This window comes from Sciurus carolinensis, chromosome 4 (genome assembly GCF_902686445.1).
Source record: "Sciurus carolinensis chromosome 4, mSciCar1.2, whole genome shotgun sequence".
Taxonomy (NCBI): Eukaryota; Metazoa; Chordata; class Mammalia; order Rodentia; family Sciuridae; genus Sciurus; species Sciurus carolinensis.
The window spans coordinates 113911161-113927081 of record NC_062216.1 but is presented as its reverse complement, the minus strand read 5'-3'; the positions used below and the strand labels follow the sequence as shown (position 1 = coordinate 113927081).

The window sequence follows — 15921 nt, the reverse complement described above, 5'->3', positions numbered from 1 at the left end:
CCCACAAAGATAAAGAAGCCAAAACCACCAATTTACCCCTTTAACCACCGAACCCCATAGCAATGGGCCGGGGAGGGGAAGAGAGGGAGCTCAAGACTGCTGCCCTCCGCTGCCAGCACCCACAAGGCAAGCCTGGGCTCTTAGCAAGCACGGATGCCTGAAACACCTTCTTCTCGGCTTGCCCACTGCACGCCAGGCACCTGGGGACGCTGCTTGTCCCCACTCCGCCGCCAAGAGAAGAACAAGAAACCGCTTCTCTTACCTTATCGCTGCTTCCTCCTCCTGCTGCTGCCGGCGTTTCTGTTAGCTGCTGTCGATGTGTGTGTGTAGGGGGTTGAGCTCCTCGCGCCCCTCCAGCGGTTAAGTTTATTCCTCTCTTTGGATGGGTAGGGGGCTCTTGGGGTGCCCCCCAGCAGTGGTGGGGTGCGCCCAGCCCAGCACCCCAGGCAATCAGATCCGTCTGCTCCTCAAGATTGCAGTTTGCTCTCTGCCTCTTTCCCTCCTCCAGTCACCTTTAAATGCATCTTTTACTGCAGCACCACATTATATTTGCAGATCATAAAATCCACCTCTCGCGCGCACCAAGACCGTCCTGACATTACTGTTTTATGACCTTGACTTATTGTGGTCACCTGGATAATATTTAAATCAACGTTATGGTCTCTCACTTACATTAAACCCGCCAAGAGACGTTCTAGAAAGGCTCTAGGAGATGAGTCAAACACAAAACACACACATCCACACACTCAGCTTCTTTGGGGGAGGGGGGTGTCGCTAAAAAATACTAAAAACAAAAAAACCACCCATTTGAGGATTATGATTCCGGAAATTTATTAGGATTTTTTTCTCCATTAAGGAAGCTACATGCAAAAGATACAACATACAGAATATCTTTAAATAACACAACTCCCAGACAGGGACAGGGCAATTTTTTTGAGGGGGGGTCATTCTGCCTTTGCTTTGCTATGTTCTATTTTTAATTTTTTTGTTCCTCTGCATGGAATTTTTGAGATGTTAGCGGACAGGGGATGTGGGGGTGCTGGGAGGGGTGGGAGAAAAGCAGAAAGCAGTACAAATACAAGACTTCAAGCAGATTCTCAGAGCGACTGGGAGGTAAGACACAGAGAGGGTTTGGTGGAGACGCTGGGTGCTACGACAGACACACAAACACTAGCCGAACTTTCCAAAACGTCTATTATTCTAAGGAGGAAATGCAGCAAGGAAGAAGCGATTCTGACTGACTGTGCTCTGCAAGATTACAGACCCTCTCTGGTTGGTTATTTTTCTTTTCTTCCCCTACAATCGGGTGGATTCGATCTTAATTTTGCACAGAGAACAGAATGCTGTGTGTGAGTGTGTGAGTGGGTGAGTGGGGGCTGACACACACACCAGTCACACTCCCACCCCCATCATGAGGGCATACACCACACCCCACACCCAGGCACCCCATTTCTCATGCTTTAGGTAGAAGCATCCTCGCAGCACGAACCATAGGTCCCTTGGAAGGAGAGTCTGAGGTCTTTGCCTTTTTTTGCAGGCGCGTTGCATTTATACTCAGGGAGGAAAAAAAAAAATATCACCAGGCACAAAGGGAGGAGGGGCGGGGAAAGGAAGGAGGAGGGAGGGGGAGGGGAGACCGCGCACTCAGGTGAAATTAAAATTGGAGGTCAGTTCCCGGATCCGATTCTCTCGGTTCATTTTCTTGAGTTTCATTCTGCGATTTTGAAACCAGATTTTGACTTGTCTGTCTGTAAGGTTAATGGTCTTGCTAATCTCCAGGCGGCGCTCTCGCGTCAAATACATATTGAACAGAAATTCTTTCTCCAATTCCAGCGTCTGGTGTTTAGTATAGGGGCACCTCTTCTTCCTTCCGCTCTTTGCTGTCAGCCAATTTCCTGTGGTGTTTTCTGCCTTTATCTCCTCTGTTAAAAATAACATTATTTACATAAGTATCCCTCGAAGATGCAAACCCTCCCAGCAGCGCTGCAACCTTTGCCAGCCTGCTGTTGGGGAGACTGAGGGAGCACAGGGGAGCTTCTCTCACCCCACAGGCCTTGCCAGTGGGATCCTCTTGGGCACAGGACTTTTAGAATGTCTTTGGGTCTAGACTTACAGGGAGAAAGGGTGGAGGTTCTTGCCTTCAAAGCATTCATTAAATTTAGATTACCCAAGCCCACATTAATCTAGCAGATCCTGAGTATTGTCATTTTTCTCAGCTTGCTGACCCTGGTGAGTTTCCCTAAACCTCTCCAGGCCCTCCCTCAACTCTGCTCCGCTCCAGCTCTGGAAAATTCCAGCCAGACTGAATAGTATTTTCCAGGCCCCAGACCCAAGTGCAGAGTCCACCCCAGAACCCAGAGTCAATTTCCAAAGAGCTTTGGCCCCTTTCAACTCAGTGGAGGGACTTTGTCCCAGTCTCTGCAACCAGAGGCCATTGCATTGTCCTTGCACCACCCTTCCAGCTCTAACTCCCACCTGAGTTGCCAGAGAATGACTGCCCCATTAGATCTCCCTGTTGGCATCTCTTCCTCTCCTGGCTATTTCCCCCAGGTGTGTGAAGCAGGGAAGCTTGTTGGAGTAGTGGAGGTCAGGGGCAATGGCTCCGGGGCAGGCTGAGGGGTCCTCAGACATGTTCCCTGGCCAGAGGACCTAAGGTCAAGGGAGAGAGATATCCTGAGAAATTTTAGCCTCCTAGAACTCTCCTGCCCAATCTGTGTGTAGATAGATATGTATGCCTGCAAACATACATGTATACCTGCAAAGATACACGCTTGCATATACATCTGTACACACAGAAATGTACACATGTCCACTTATATAAGGAGATACAATAGTGTAGTGTGTATTTCCTATTATCTTATTAATAGGTTCTCTCCCTGGCACATATTCTTTCTGAAATGAACCAGCCTTGCTCTTCAAGCAAAAACTTGGCCATTTATTAAGGGAAACACACAGTCCAAAGACCTAAGAGGAGGCACCCAGCAAACAACTCTGTTATGGTTCTGTGCTCTCTCTCTCTCCTCCTTGTGCCAAAGGAAGCTGCCAGGTTCCAGGATCCTATCTTGAGTGGGAGTAGTAAGGAAGTAAGTACCAAGGGAACCAGAAAACGCCAGAAAGATGCAAACTGGAAACTGCAGCATAAAAATCTTTGCTTATTCTCCATCCTTTGCACCTGCACCATCCTGCCAAGTTGTGTACAGGCTCTTCACATATAACTTCACATATAACTTGTTTATTTTTCTTATTGGTGTTGTTGGATTTTGGGGAGAGGAGAGAAATTATAGATGGGGAAGTTCAGCCAAAAGCTGTCTTGGCTCTGGCCTGATGGAGACACCAAAAAGGTAGGGGGACAAGAAGAGCACAGGCAAAGTGCAGGCTAAGGGGATTAGTTGGAATAGGAGGGTTTAGGTTGTGGTGTGTACAGTAGGAGAGAAAGAGGAGCCTATGGGAATGGTTGCAATTTGAGTTAGGAGATGAACTTGTTAACCTTGACTTTGCTTTTGGTGGGGCTAGAACACAACTTTTTCTACCATAAATCCGTACCCCATTCAAGCTCAGTGTCTATGGAGAGTGTATAAAATTAAACCTCTACAATGCATATGTGCCACCAGGAAGGTTTCATGTGTGGAGCTGCCTCACTCTCCCTCTTATCCTCACAAACACACCAGTGGTCATCTTCGGGCCAGGTCTCTGTGGACTGATTTGCCAAGGACACCCTTGTAAAGCAGACCCAAGAGAGTGAGGTTCTACTCTTTCGTGCAAAAAGAGTGCATGTACCTCTGTGAGCGGGCATGAGTGAGTGTGTGAGGAACATGCCAGAAGGGTGTGTGAGTGTGACACAAGTCGCCGTCAGGCGTGCGTGTGTGCGTCGCACCCATATACAAAGCACCACAAGATCCAGGCCACCCCCCAGTCTGCTCCACTCTCAATATTTCATCTACCTCTACACCCAATGAGTCCCTCTTATATACTGCTGCCAGTAGCCAGTGTCACAGGGAGCAGGTTTATTCCTCCCCGTTGGGCCTTTCCGATGCTTTTTGCTCCAACTTTTCAGGGAAAGTCATTACCCTCAGCCTCCCTCCTCTGCTCCTGTGTTTCCTCCACATTCTTTCTCCAGGTGTCAGAGAAAGATTCTGAAGGTCCCCAGTTCCTAGAGCAGAAATGAATCTTGAACCCTGAGCTTGAACTCTGGCTAGGCTTTCTCTCTCTAACCAAAGTCACAATGAAATCCAACCAAAGCCACACTCCCTTTCAGGAGAAAACCGCTTGCCACGCACACAGAATTTTCCAACCACTCATTTGTAAGCTGCTTTTGGAAACCAATGGGGGAAATGTGATTTAGCTAGAAAAAAAGTAAAAGAAAAAAATTTAAGAGAGGCAACAACAACAACAACAACAACCCAAAAGAAAAACTTAAAACATTCCAAATGCCCTGTTTCAAGCCATCTCCTAGCCAAGCATCTGGAGGAGAAGGAGAGATGTGGCGGGCAGCCCTTCACCTCCACCTCTTCCGGTCTCAGCCCTCCAGTCCAAGGCCCCCAGGCCAGACAAGCCAAAAAACCAAGAAGCCCAAACCCTATGCACATATCAAACCCACAAACAACAAATCGCGTTTCGCAGGAAACAATTTTCAACTGGGAAAACGCAGTAAAGAGAAATCCCTCATCTCAAAAGCCTTCCCTAGTTCCTGGCCTATGATCGCCATTTTAAGCTTTTTGTGAGCTTTTGACCTAAGTGGGGCACATCAGCCCCCACCCCAGGATACCAGTGTTGAGAAAGCAAACCAAAACCAGCATGCGCCCAGGAGCCATCATCCGTACTGGGCAGCACAGGGCGCCTGCCGGCTGCCTGTGGTGCGCACCGCCCCTGCCTTAGCACCCACGGCCCGGGCTGGCCCGGCACCTCCACGTCGCCGCTTACCTTCCCCAGCTAATGACGCGCTACCAGCCTGGCGTTCAGCAGACATCAGTCGCAAACCGTGGTCGCATTCCCAGGACCTCCGGTTTTCGAGGCCTCAGCCCAACCCTCCCCCCTGCCCCTGTTCTGGCCACGAAGACCAAGTGCCAGAGCGTCCCAGCCCGGCCCGCGGCCCAGGCGGCCTTACCTTTCGCTTCGTTATCGGAGGTATCTGGACTGGAGTCGGCAGTCTTGGCCCGCTCCTTTTCGCTCTCCGAGGGGCTGCTTTTGGGGCCCGCCAGGCTCTGCTCGGTCTTGATTTCATTGGGGCTAGGGGTCTGGCTGTCGGACTTGGGGGTCTCAGGGAAACTCACTTTGCCCCCGAGCTGAGGCGATTCCAGATGTTCGGCGCGCGGGTTAAGACTGGCCCGCTGCTCGAAAGGGGCTTCGAAGTCGTTGGCCCCGGCGCAGTGGGGCGTCTTGTCCAGCGCCGAGTAGCTCGGGCTGGCGCGGTAGTAGCTGGGCACGGGCACCTCGTGCTCCCCGAGGCAGGACTCCGGCAGGGGGTGGGAGTAGAGAGCTGCCTCGGGGCCACTTTTCGCCCGCTTCTCTGCGCTGTACATGCAGCAGACATTCTCCTCCTTGACACTAGGTGGGTAGGAGCAGGAGGACAGCGGCCTGCCAACAGGTTGTTCCAGGCGGTAGGCGGCTTTGGGGTCGCCCCAGGAGTCCAGCTGCGAGAGGTAGGACGGGTAGGTGTTGAGGGCGAGGTTGGGACTGCCGCCCTCGTCCCTCTTGGAGAGCGAGGGCGCGAGCCCGCAGCCTCTCATCACCCCGCAGTTGAAGTCACTCCCAGATTGCATATACATGCCTGCGCTCCGGCTATAGCGCTCTCCTCCGCCCGGCGCAGCCAAGGGCTCCGCGTACGAGTTCGGAGTTACATTGCGAGGGCATGTCATTTTCAGAGAGAGGGGTTTTTAAGGAGCAATACTACAGCGGAGGAGCTGACATCTTTTTTTTCCCCCATCCGGGAAGGGGGGGCGGTTGGAGGGGCGGGAGGAAAAAGAAGGGGAGGGGGGGAAATATCAGCTCCATAATTATCCGCGCATTCGGTCCTCACCATGTGACGGCTAGACCAATGGGATTTGAAAATGGCCTTGATGATTCAGACGGCCGTGACGTCAGCGGGGTCAAGTTGTCGGCAGGCGGAGCGCTCAGCATGGAGTAACAGCGCCACCTAGCAGCTGCCTCGGGGTAGGGGCACTGGAGCCCTTCCCCGCGAACAAAGGAAGCGCCCCCCAGGCGGCAGGGGCGGTTGGGGGGTGGAGGGAGATGGGGGCGTTCTGGGTAGAGTGGGGTTTGTTTACCCGGGAACCAGCCGGTAACTCCTGGGGAGAGGAGGGAGGAGAGGGGGGAAATGAGGGAAAGTGGGAGAGAGAGGCAACGGGGCTCAAAACAAATTCAAATTAAAAGGTCAAGACTCGATTCAGGTACTTCTTCCCTTCTCTTCACCTCCCCTTTTCCTTTTCTCAGCCCCCACCCACTCTTCTCTTGGGGTGGGAGCAGGATGAGGGTTGTTTTTGGGGGGTAGATGGGAGGGTGAAGGGTGCTCCCGCGGACAGAGAAAGAGAAAGTTAAAGAATCCCAAACAGGACTAAAGTTTCAGCTGCCTGTGTCCTGCTTTCTCGGGCTTGGCCTTTTGGGTCTGGGAGTTCGGGGACCGACCGTCTTGGAGATTGGTTGAGTTGCAAGTTCCCTGTGGGAGTTGAAGGGGAATCTCCAGTGTCTGGGGTGGGTCAGGGAGGGGGTCACGGTCACTTCAGGGCTGCTGGGGAAAGGAGGCTCCCAGTGGATGTAGGGATCCTTGGAGGAGGAAGCACAGGACCAGAGGTGCCCGCTCCCCACCCCGGAGCTATGGCCTGGGCCTGGCTGAGCAGGCAGCTCCTGGGTCACTATCTCAGGACTTTGGCCTTGGAGCTGGTTCGGCCGCTTTGCTCCAGGCATTAGCGACCCTTGCTTTCCGCTTGACCTTGCCCCTACCAAAACAGGGAATATTTCTGAAGAAAAAGACCGAACCTGCAGGGACTTTGATCGGGTTCGGGGAGTCGCATATCAACACGAAAAGGAGGACACCAGACGCAACCAAATCGGACCCAGACGATTGGGCTGGAAGCATCTTTTAAAGAAGTGAGGCCAGTCTGTTTTTGTTATTGTTGTTGTTGTTTAATAAAGGGAAGAAAAAAACAGAGAAATACATGTTTCAAATAGTTCTTTCCGTTTCTCCATCGTCTTTCTCCCAAAGCGAACAAAACTCTCCACCCCTTCCTCAGGAAACGGAATCCGGAGAATAACTTGTCTTTCCGGTAGCCCCGCATTTTTCTCTGGACAGAGCCCGGGGTTTCGACTTTCCGAAGTGCTGAAGCCAAGCGGGGAAAGGACCCTAATGCCGAGCGCCCTGGCGTGGTCGAGTAAGAAGGCCGGACCGCTTCTAGGGAGGCCCAAGCCAGCGCGGCCAGAAGAGGACCGTGGAAAGAAATCTGCCGAATTCCCTCATCCATGGATTGAAAGAGAAGGCGCAGGGGTCCCTGAAACCCCAGAAAACTGGAAGGAGTGTGTGACTGGAGTGTGTGACTTGCTTGCAGAATGGACAGGGGAGATTTGAAATAGTTTTGTGTTTTCATTTGCAGGGGTCGCCTGGCCTCAGCATGGGGGTTGTCCAGGGCAAGGTTAGGTTGTTTAGGCCCCAGACCAGACTTGGGACAGCCCGGGCAGTAGTCAATCCAGGGAGCCATTTGTCCCACCGCCTATCCCCGGGGAAACAGACCAGACTTTATGGCCACTCTGTTTGTATTATCTGCATAAGTCTTTCCCCACCAGTTTGATCGAAACCGTTCCCTTTTACGAGGACCCAACGAAAATTTCCCGTCATATTTATCAGCTGAGGATAAAAATTTAGTATGGGAACTGATATTTCCTCATTTATGGGACGATGAAATTAAAGACCAAAGCAATTGAGAATTATATGGCTTTGGGGGGTTCCCTCCCCCCTCTTTCATGTCTCCTTTATTTTCCTGCCTGGTTTGTCTGTCCCTGGAGTTTGTTGTCCCAATCCCCTGCCCTTGCCCCCTGTTTTGGACTACAGTAGTCCCTTTTCCCCATGACCAGGTGCTGCCTAGCTACCTCAAATTTTCCTGGCCTTTTTCTCTGTGTCAGAGGCTGAGAGCTGGAGCAGCGCTCTCGGATACTCTACCCAGGCCAGGCTAGGACTGAGGGAAGGTGATGAGGGAAGAACCTCCAAGACGAATCCAAGCTCAGTCTGGGAGGGAATGGTAGGAGTTCCAGAAGAGGGTGAAAGAGAGAAATTCTCAAAACCAAGTCCCCAGGCAAAAGCCGAAGAGCCGTCAGGAGAGGAACAAAGTCACTGGGCCTCGGGTCTGTCTCCCCTTACCAGCCTGACCCCCATCCCAAACCTACTACCCACCTTAGCCAGGGGAAGGGATAGAGTTGCTTCAGAATCCTTGCTATTATTAATGGAAATAATACCCTTGGGAGAAAGCCTCCCACCTCCTCACAAGAACGGATAGTGTTTAAAGTTGAAATAATTAGAAGTATGATAAACACGGCCCATTAATGGAAAAAGAAATCAAATTCATCAGCCTAAGTGGGACCCCCGGTGGGACAAATGTTTGCCTCTAATTACTCAAGATAAACGAAAACCCAGAGCTGTTAAACAAGAGCCCGCTCGGCTCGGACAGACGCAGACTTGAATAACTTGTTGGGTTTTGCAGACTTTGGGACTCTGCCTCAGTGAAGGTAAAAGGAAGAAAGAAGGAAGAAAGAGTGGGCCAGGCAAAAGGAGCATTTGTGTGGTTCCAAAGAAGTCCAGCCTGGTCTGGGTCTCAGCCCTGCCCCCTTGGGCTCAGTCTTTCCTGAGGCCACGAGCAAAGGCAGTTTCCATCCTATTGTCTGGGCCTGGCGTTCAAAGGCATGCCGGCCACCAGAGTCACCCCGCCTGCCACCACTGCCAGGCGCCCACCAGCCCTGCTCACAGGACCAAGACCCTTAGCCTGCACCCTTGGCAACCGGATCGGGGTTCAGGAGAAGTCTGTGTTACTGAAATCACCCCCATATCAAGTCTTATTACGCCACTTCTCCAACTTCCTGAAGAGAATGCGGAGAGACCTGCACCTAAGACTGACTCTGGAACTCTTCTTACCTCAGCTTGGGGACCCGAATATCCAGGGCTGCAGGCCAGAGTTGGGGCTCAGGCTCTGCATGTGTCTGGACAAATCTCACCTGCCCCAGGAACCCTGGCATCTTTTGCTCTTCCTGCCCGGTACCTAGACCCTGAAGGGGCAGCAAGGATGGGCCTGGGACTCCTGCCGGCTGTGGGTCTCTGAGCAAGGGAGACAAGGAGGGTTTCCAAAGCTCTTGGCATGCTCCAGGAGGATCCAGTGGTTCCACATAGCAGGCCAAGGGCTGAGGCACTAGGGGTCCCTATTAAAAGCAGAAGGAAACTGTCGTGCTCAACGGACAGAAAGGAAATTCGGCTGTTTTCCCGGCGTAGCACTCAGATCACTCCAGAAGCACCCTGATTTCTCCACTGAAAATTTTCTATTTCCCCAAGTGGTTTAGAAAGTTATCTGGGAAAATTTAGAGATGAAATGAAAAAGGAAAAGTGACTCTTCCGCTGGGATAAAATAATAAAATAAAATTGTGTGTTCAGAAAGCTCTTCAAGCGAAATGGAAAATAAAATCACACCAGTGATTGCAGGGTTTTTCCACTTGTTTTGAAGGCCAAGATAAATCATTCTCTTCCCAAATCTTGAAGGAAAGGTTGACTTTTCTTCACTTAGCACCAGGCTCTGTCCCAGCTGAATTGAGAGCAAGGAAATTCCAGGCAAACTGTGGCATGTTTGGAGGTCCAGAAAAACAGTTTTCAAACAGGTACGGAGGTGAGAGGCTGAGGCCTTTGGTCTAATTCGGATCTTATAGCCACTCCGGCGGGCCCAGCCAACAAAATCACTCTCACATCTGGACACTGTACACTTGCACCCAGATGCTGTGTGGCTTAGTATCTACACACATGTCCAACTTGCACTTATTAATTGAGTCTACACAGTCACAAATATTCACTTTTACCCAAAGTGCTCCCTGAGAACCTTGAATCCTGAAGTCTGGTAACCCGCGCCAGCCGGACTGCTTCTGTCTTGCCGAAGCCAACCAGTTATTTAACTTTGCCTCCTGAATCGAAACCAGACTGCAGATACCTCCAAGAGAAGCTTGGGGAGGAGGAGCTGGATGGGACGATGTCTTGGGGGGAAAGCCCTGGTCCCCACTTTGATGGTTTGTTTCTAAGTTGCCCCAGAAGGTCAGGTTTCCAGCCAGTATAAGGACTGTGGTTGGGCTGGTTTGCTCGGGAGAAAACCCCTAATCCTTCTTCTCGGGGCTAAATTCCTTTTTAAAGATCTTGATTTCTTTCTTTTTCTTTTTTAACACTTTCCTTGATTTGTTCATTCATTCTTTCTTTTTTTCAATCCTCTTTTTTCTTTTCTTTTATCCTACAATTCCTTTTTCTTTTCTCTTTTTCTGATCCATTCTCTTTCTTAATTTGTTGTCTTCCTTATTTCACCATTTCCTCTTTTTCTTATTAGACAATTTATTTTTTGCTCTTTTTTTCCCCTCCTCAATTCTTTCTTTTTCCTTGATTTTCTTACCTAGGCTTTCTTATTTTTTTTTCTGGTGTGCTGGGCTCAATGAGGGTGAAAACACTAGACTCAGTCGCATGCCTCCCCAGCCCAGCTCCTCAGGCTTGGAGTTGACCTTCTCCCGCCTTCAGCCTCAGCTCGGTTTCTCACAAGGCGAAGTGTAGGACTGCCAGCGACCGACCAGCAGCCAGGCCTCAGCAGTCGCCATTAAAGGAAAGGAAAAGCTGGCTCTGAGGCACGTCCCCACTAATGCCTGATGGTTCCCTGAAGTGCCAAGTTCCGGGGGTAAGGTATTTTCATTTTCATCACCCCAAAGGAGCTTTGTCCACTAAGCCTGACATTTTGTCCTGACTTTCAGAGCTGACGTTAAAATGACCCAAAGTTGAGCCCAATTGGTGCCCCCAAGGCTGCAAAAAATGAGGGAGGGGGTTGTCAGTTACAGGTGGGGGAGTTATCCTTAGACTCAGCAGCCCAAGGCCCTGTCCTCACATGGGTACCTTTGTTCTCTGTGGTCCTGGACTGCAACCCTTCTGGACTTTTGTCGTCTTTAGTCCTGCAACAGTTGCAACCCCTGGGCAAGAGTTTCTTGGCACTTTGGATACTGTCTTTCTTCTAACCCATTTTTTATTTCACAGGCAGCAGGGATGCAAGATTATGTGAAAAGACCCTCCCCAATCAGCAGTTTGAGTCAAGGTTATGGGTCTTCTCTGCTTTGTGTAGTGGGTTGTGGGGGGCATGTGCACGGCTGTGTGTCCGTGGCAGGGTTGCGGGAGAGTATAGTGCCTGGAGGAGAATAAGAGTGTGTGATGGGGAGCCTCATGTCCTGGGGACATTATCCAAACTTTGGAGGTTTATAAGGTTGTATCTCAAGAACATAGTGAACAGAACTCTCCTGAGGTCCTGCAGCCTCAGTTGGCTGGCAGCCTCCAAAGGCAGGTCCAAGGTGTGCTTTAGGAAGGACTGATCCCGACCTTCAAGTCTTTTTGCCTTCAGCAAAGAAAGACAGCTCCCCACCACACACCCAGACAATGAAGCCCCAGTGCCCTTTCTATCGCTTCCCCTCTCAAAGATCTTAGATTCCATCCTATGGCAGAACCAAAACTGTGAGGTTTTTTTTTTTTTTTTTTTTTAAGGGAGGGGGAATCTTGTAAAACTTTTATGCCAAACAAAGTTATAAAAACTTCCCGGGCGTTGCCTTTTCCAAAGGTTTATATGAATAATAAAGAGTGTAGTCGCGTGCACAGTGTTCTGGCCTGCCCGGAGCAGGGAGGATTTAGCAAACTGCATTATCTAGCCCTAGGGCACCAGGAAACCTCAGGGGCTGCCCCCTTCAGGGAATATTGGCCCAGAAAGGAATTGCCCTACAGATTCCAGAGAGAGGAGGGGTGGGGGGAGAAGGGGTGGTGCCCTTGACTTCCTTGAAGTTCAAAGTTCTTCTTTGCCCTGATGAAAAAAAAGGTCCTCTCTGTCCTCAGCCCACTCAAGAAATTAGCCCAAGGTTGTTTCTTCCCCTTTTAGTGAGAACTGACTGCAAGCAACCCCACCTCTGTATACCTTTCAGACCCAGGTCTACACCTTTTTCGCTTTCCCCCAAACAAGGCTCCCCAGCTCCTCCATCTGGGATGCCCAGAATCCATGCTCTCAGAGGCGCTTAATAGGGGTTGTGAGCCTTCTTCTCAATGACCCTTGCATTGCCATTCCCCACGACCTGGAAGGCTCTGAGTGACAAAGAAACCCCAAACCCAAGGCTACCCCAAACCCCTCTCTCCTTTCAAGTGCCCCTGGCTCCCCAGCACCCCCAAAGCCCATAGTGGGAGGGGGAGGGGCCCAGAGTTCTCTGTCAGCCCACACCACTTAATACCCTTGTAAACTCCCACGTGCGCTATAAACTTGGATTTTTACAACCAACATTCCTCCTTAGCTCCAGGAAACTTTGAACTCGGCCTCGGGTTTATTTACTTGGGCAGGGGGGAGCTGGGAGCTGAGAAAGGATGGTGAAAAGAGAGAAAATGTGGGGCAAGGGGATGATGGGGTGGGGGTCTGGGGTGTGTTGGGAGAGCTAAGATGGTCCACTTCGGATTTGTTTACTATTTAGGGCGGAAGCGTTTTTTAACACAGGCCAGACTGGGTCGTTAAGAGCGAAATGAATCTGGGTTTAGAGGCGCGGGGGGCGCTTTATGGCGGCGTCTAGACGAGGATCTTTTGTTCCTGGGCAGCGCTGCGGCTGGAGGGGATTACCCCAAGAGGTCGTGTCCAGAGTGCCCCTGGCCCGCAAGGGGGGTTGGACATTCAGAAGTATGAAGGTGGGTTTGTTGGGGGCCCGGAGACCCCTGTTTTCCCTTTGAGAAAATCAGCAAGGCAGGTTCCTGGGCCTGGGTCACAGAAACCTTTGTTTTTCTTTCACGAGGACTCTCCTCTCATCCTTCAGAAATCTCTTCTGGAGCTGGAAATCTTTCTGGGTTGCACATTGCACAGAAAGTGGTAGCTGACAGTTTTAAACTACCCCCCACCTCCAAATCAGGAGCCCTTTGAAGGTTAATAGTTTGCTTTATAAACTAGTTCATTCTGAAGAGTTATCTCCATCCTTTTACAGGAAACATGGCCAGCAGGCTAATGGTCTCTGATAGGGCTAGTGGACAAGCATTATACCTAGAGCAGTGCCACACATGCAGAAAACCCTCAGTTGTATTCCTGTCCACACTCATTAAACACTGCCGATGGTTACACACTAAGGGTGACACAAGCTCTAGACACACATGTGGTCAGGCTTTTCTGTACTATAGGTAAAAGAGTAAAAATAATATTCCTTTTCATATTCACTCATAGGCTCACTGACTTCAACAAAATGTGTGTGAGCACATGAAAGAATTGTGGATCACATATACACAACAATTGTCTTAAGGACCCCACATTTACAAATTACAAGATTCAGACACCTAAGCCGCAGGGATCCCTGCCGTGGAAAACAACAGTAGAACTTAGATTTGATAGTCATGGTGTTTTTTCATTTCATCCAACAGCATGGACAAAAACATTTTTTCAATTACACAAGAACAGAGAGTGGAAAGATGAGAGAATTGGTCCTGAACCTCTGCCCCCAAGTAACATATTTATAACAGAGATGACCATGAGGCTTCACTGAAAGTATTGAAAGGACCAAGGTTATCCTAATACAGAAGAAACATGCATCCTGGGTGTGATGGTGCATGCTGTAATTCCAGATACCTGGGAGGCTGAGGCAGGATGATTGCAAGGTTGAAGGCGGCCTCTGCAAGTTAGCAAGACCCCATCCCAAAATAAAAAATAAAAAGAGCTAGGGATGTAGCTCAGTGGTAGAGTGCTTGCATAGCATGTGCCAAACCCTGGGTTCAGTTTCCAGTATGAAAGAGAAGAGGGAAAAGGGGGGAGAAGAGGAAGAGGAAGAAAAGGAGAAGGAAGAAACGTGCAGCAAATATACATGGGTGTGGTGACTAACCCCATGGGTCACCTCCTTCCTCAGTATCCCATCCACGTCTGACATCCAGGTCAGACACAGGTGGGGGCTTTTTACTCTGGGAGACCTAAAATATAAATATCAGGGTAGCTCCACTCTGGGTATCTGGTTGTGTCTGGAGGAACCTGGCCATTTGTGTCAAAGGGGAAGGGGCCAGGGTCTACCTTCCCATCCTCAGAAGCTGTGGAGAGGACAAGGGGGGGATGGCTTCTCCTCCTCTCCCCTCCTTCCTTCAAAACTGTATATAAAATTTTCTATACCATCTTCTCATAGAGAGAAAAAAAAAATTGACAAAAGCCCTACCCTCAACTCTACACATTTAACTGAGACAGACGGAGACATCTGGCAGGAGGGCTGTGGAGCCAAGAAAATTCCTATAAATTTAAATTTGATGATGGTTACAATTAACTCCACAACAAACGTGTGCTTAAACGGAAAGCATTGCTGGGTGTTTGGACCTAGTTTAAGCTTCACATGAGAAAGGAGATCTTAAGAGTAGCCCTGGAATGTCCTCTGTTTCAGAGAAGAAGCTACCGCCAGAATCCTGACCCTGCCAGTGGAGAAGAGCTCCAGCATGGGCCTGCCTTGCCTCTGCATGCTTGTGCTCACCCGTGGGGGTCTCTGGCTTTTTAACTCCCCCTCTTCCTCTTCCTCCTTGCCTTCTGCACCACCACCTCCTCCTCCTCCTCCTCCTTAGACTTGGGAGGATGGAGGGTTTTAAGAGGAGAGGGGTTAATAAAAAGGTCAAATAAAATCATAATATTGAATAGAATGAAATATCTTTATTTGCCAACAAAAAAAAAATAACAGCAACCCCTCTGGGTGGGGAGCAGGTTGGGGATTGCACATGTACACACGCACTCACGCACAAGGAGGGAGATGGGTAATTTGAATTTCTTTCTGGCATGTTCTTTCCCATCCTCTCAGGTAGAAATAAAGGTTTGTGAAATTTATTTACAAAAATTCAAACCCCAGCAAGGGGGAGGTGCCCAACCCATTTCCCTACGGCCTCCTCCACCCCAATTTCTCTTTTTTTCCTCATAAAAAAAGAAAGAAAAAGAAAAAAGGAAAGGAAAAGAAAAGAAAAAAGGAAGTAACAACTGCAAAGACTAGATATAAATCCATGGAGTTAGGGGAGCATTGTTTGGAGAAAGGTTAGGACACCTCAATGTACCAGTTAAGAAATTTCAAAGAGGGCTCTACACATTTAGGGGGCGAACAATTAGGCTTGGGATGAGCCAGGGCGCAGACGGAGGTAGGACACGGACTTTGCACACCTAACACCAGGTCGAAGGTACAGGAATTTCACAGCAAGGCAGGATCACATTTAGTTGCCCCTTAACGGTGGGGCAAGGTGGGGTAGGAGCGGGGAGCCCGAGAGGTCTCCCCTTGCAAACAAGGTGTCTTAGTGGATCTGTTCACTTGGGCAAGGGAAGGCTTGTAGTTCAAGGATTGTTCAGCTCAGGCGCCAGTACGCTCGCCCCTCCCTCCACCAAATCCGAGCAGCAAGACATTGTCGCGAGGTGTGTTTTCTTTTAAATAAAGAGTCTTGGGGCCTCGGCGCCAAAGGGATCCACTCGCCGTGGGTCAGACACTTCCCTTCACCTCCTTTTCCAGGCCGGTCTCTATCCCCACAGCGAGAGTCAGACCGAAGGTGAAGGAGGTTCCGGAAGGAAGTGCCAGCAACGGCAGTGGGGGCCAGCCCTGGCCAGTCCAGTTTTCCACCCGCGGAAAAAAGACGAGTTAGAAAATAAAAAATAAAAATAAAATAAAATAATTTCCCCCTTTCCCTCCCTCCCACCCCCCAAAAGGACCCGGTCTGCA

At 50.1% G+C, this 15921-nt stretch overlaps 1 protein-coding gene and 1 long non-coding RNA gene across 3 annotated transcripts; one reads left to right on the top strand and one right to left on the bottom strand.

Annotated features, from left to right (window-relative positions):
* Positions 1-814: 814 nt before the first annotated feature.
* Hoxc10 (homeobox C10) lies at positions 815-5948 on the bottom strand. The gene is made up of 2 exons (XM_047550169.1): positions 5105-5948; positions 815-1922 (listed from the first exon to the last, which is right to left on the bottom strand). Exons 1-2 carry the CDS (start codon positions 5853-5855, stop codon positions 1645-1647), a joined length of 1029 nt encoding a protein of 342 aa, XP_047406125.1. The 5' UTR covers positions 5856-5948; the 3' UTR covers positions 815-1644.
* Positions 5949-10658: 4710 nt separating this feature from the next.
* On the top strand, positions 10659-14960 carry LOC124983760 (uncharacterized). Of its 2 annotated transcripts, none has more exons than XR_007108493.1 (4): positions 10659-10889; positions 11240-11297; positions 12821-12907; positions 14620-14960. It is a non-coding gene; the product is annotated as an uncharacterized LOC124983760 (long non-coding RNA). The 2 variants fall into 2 exon arrangements; XR_007108492.1 differs by having other exon boundaries at positions 12700-12907.
* Positions 14961-15921: the final 961 nt, after the last annotated feature.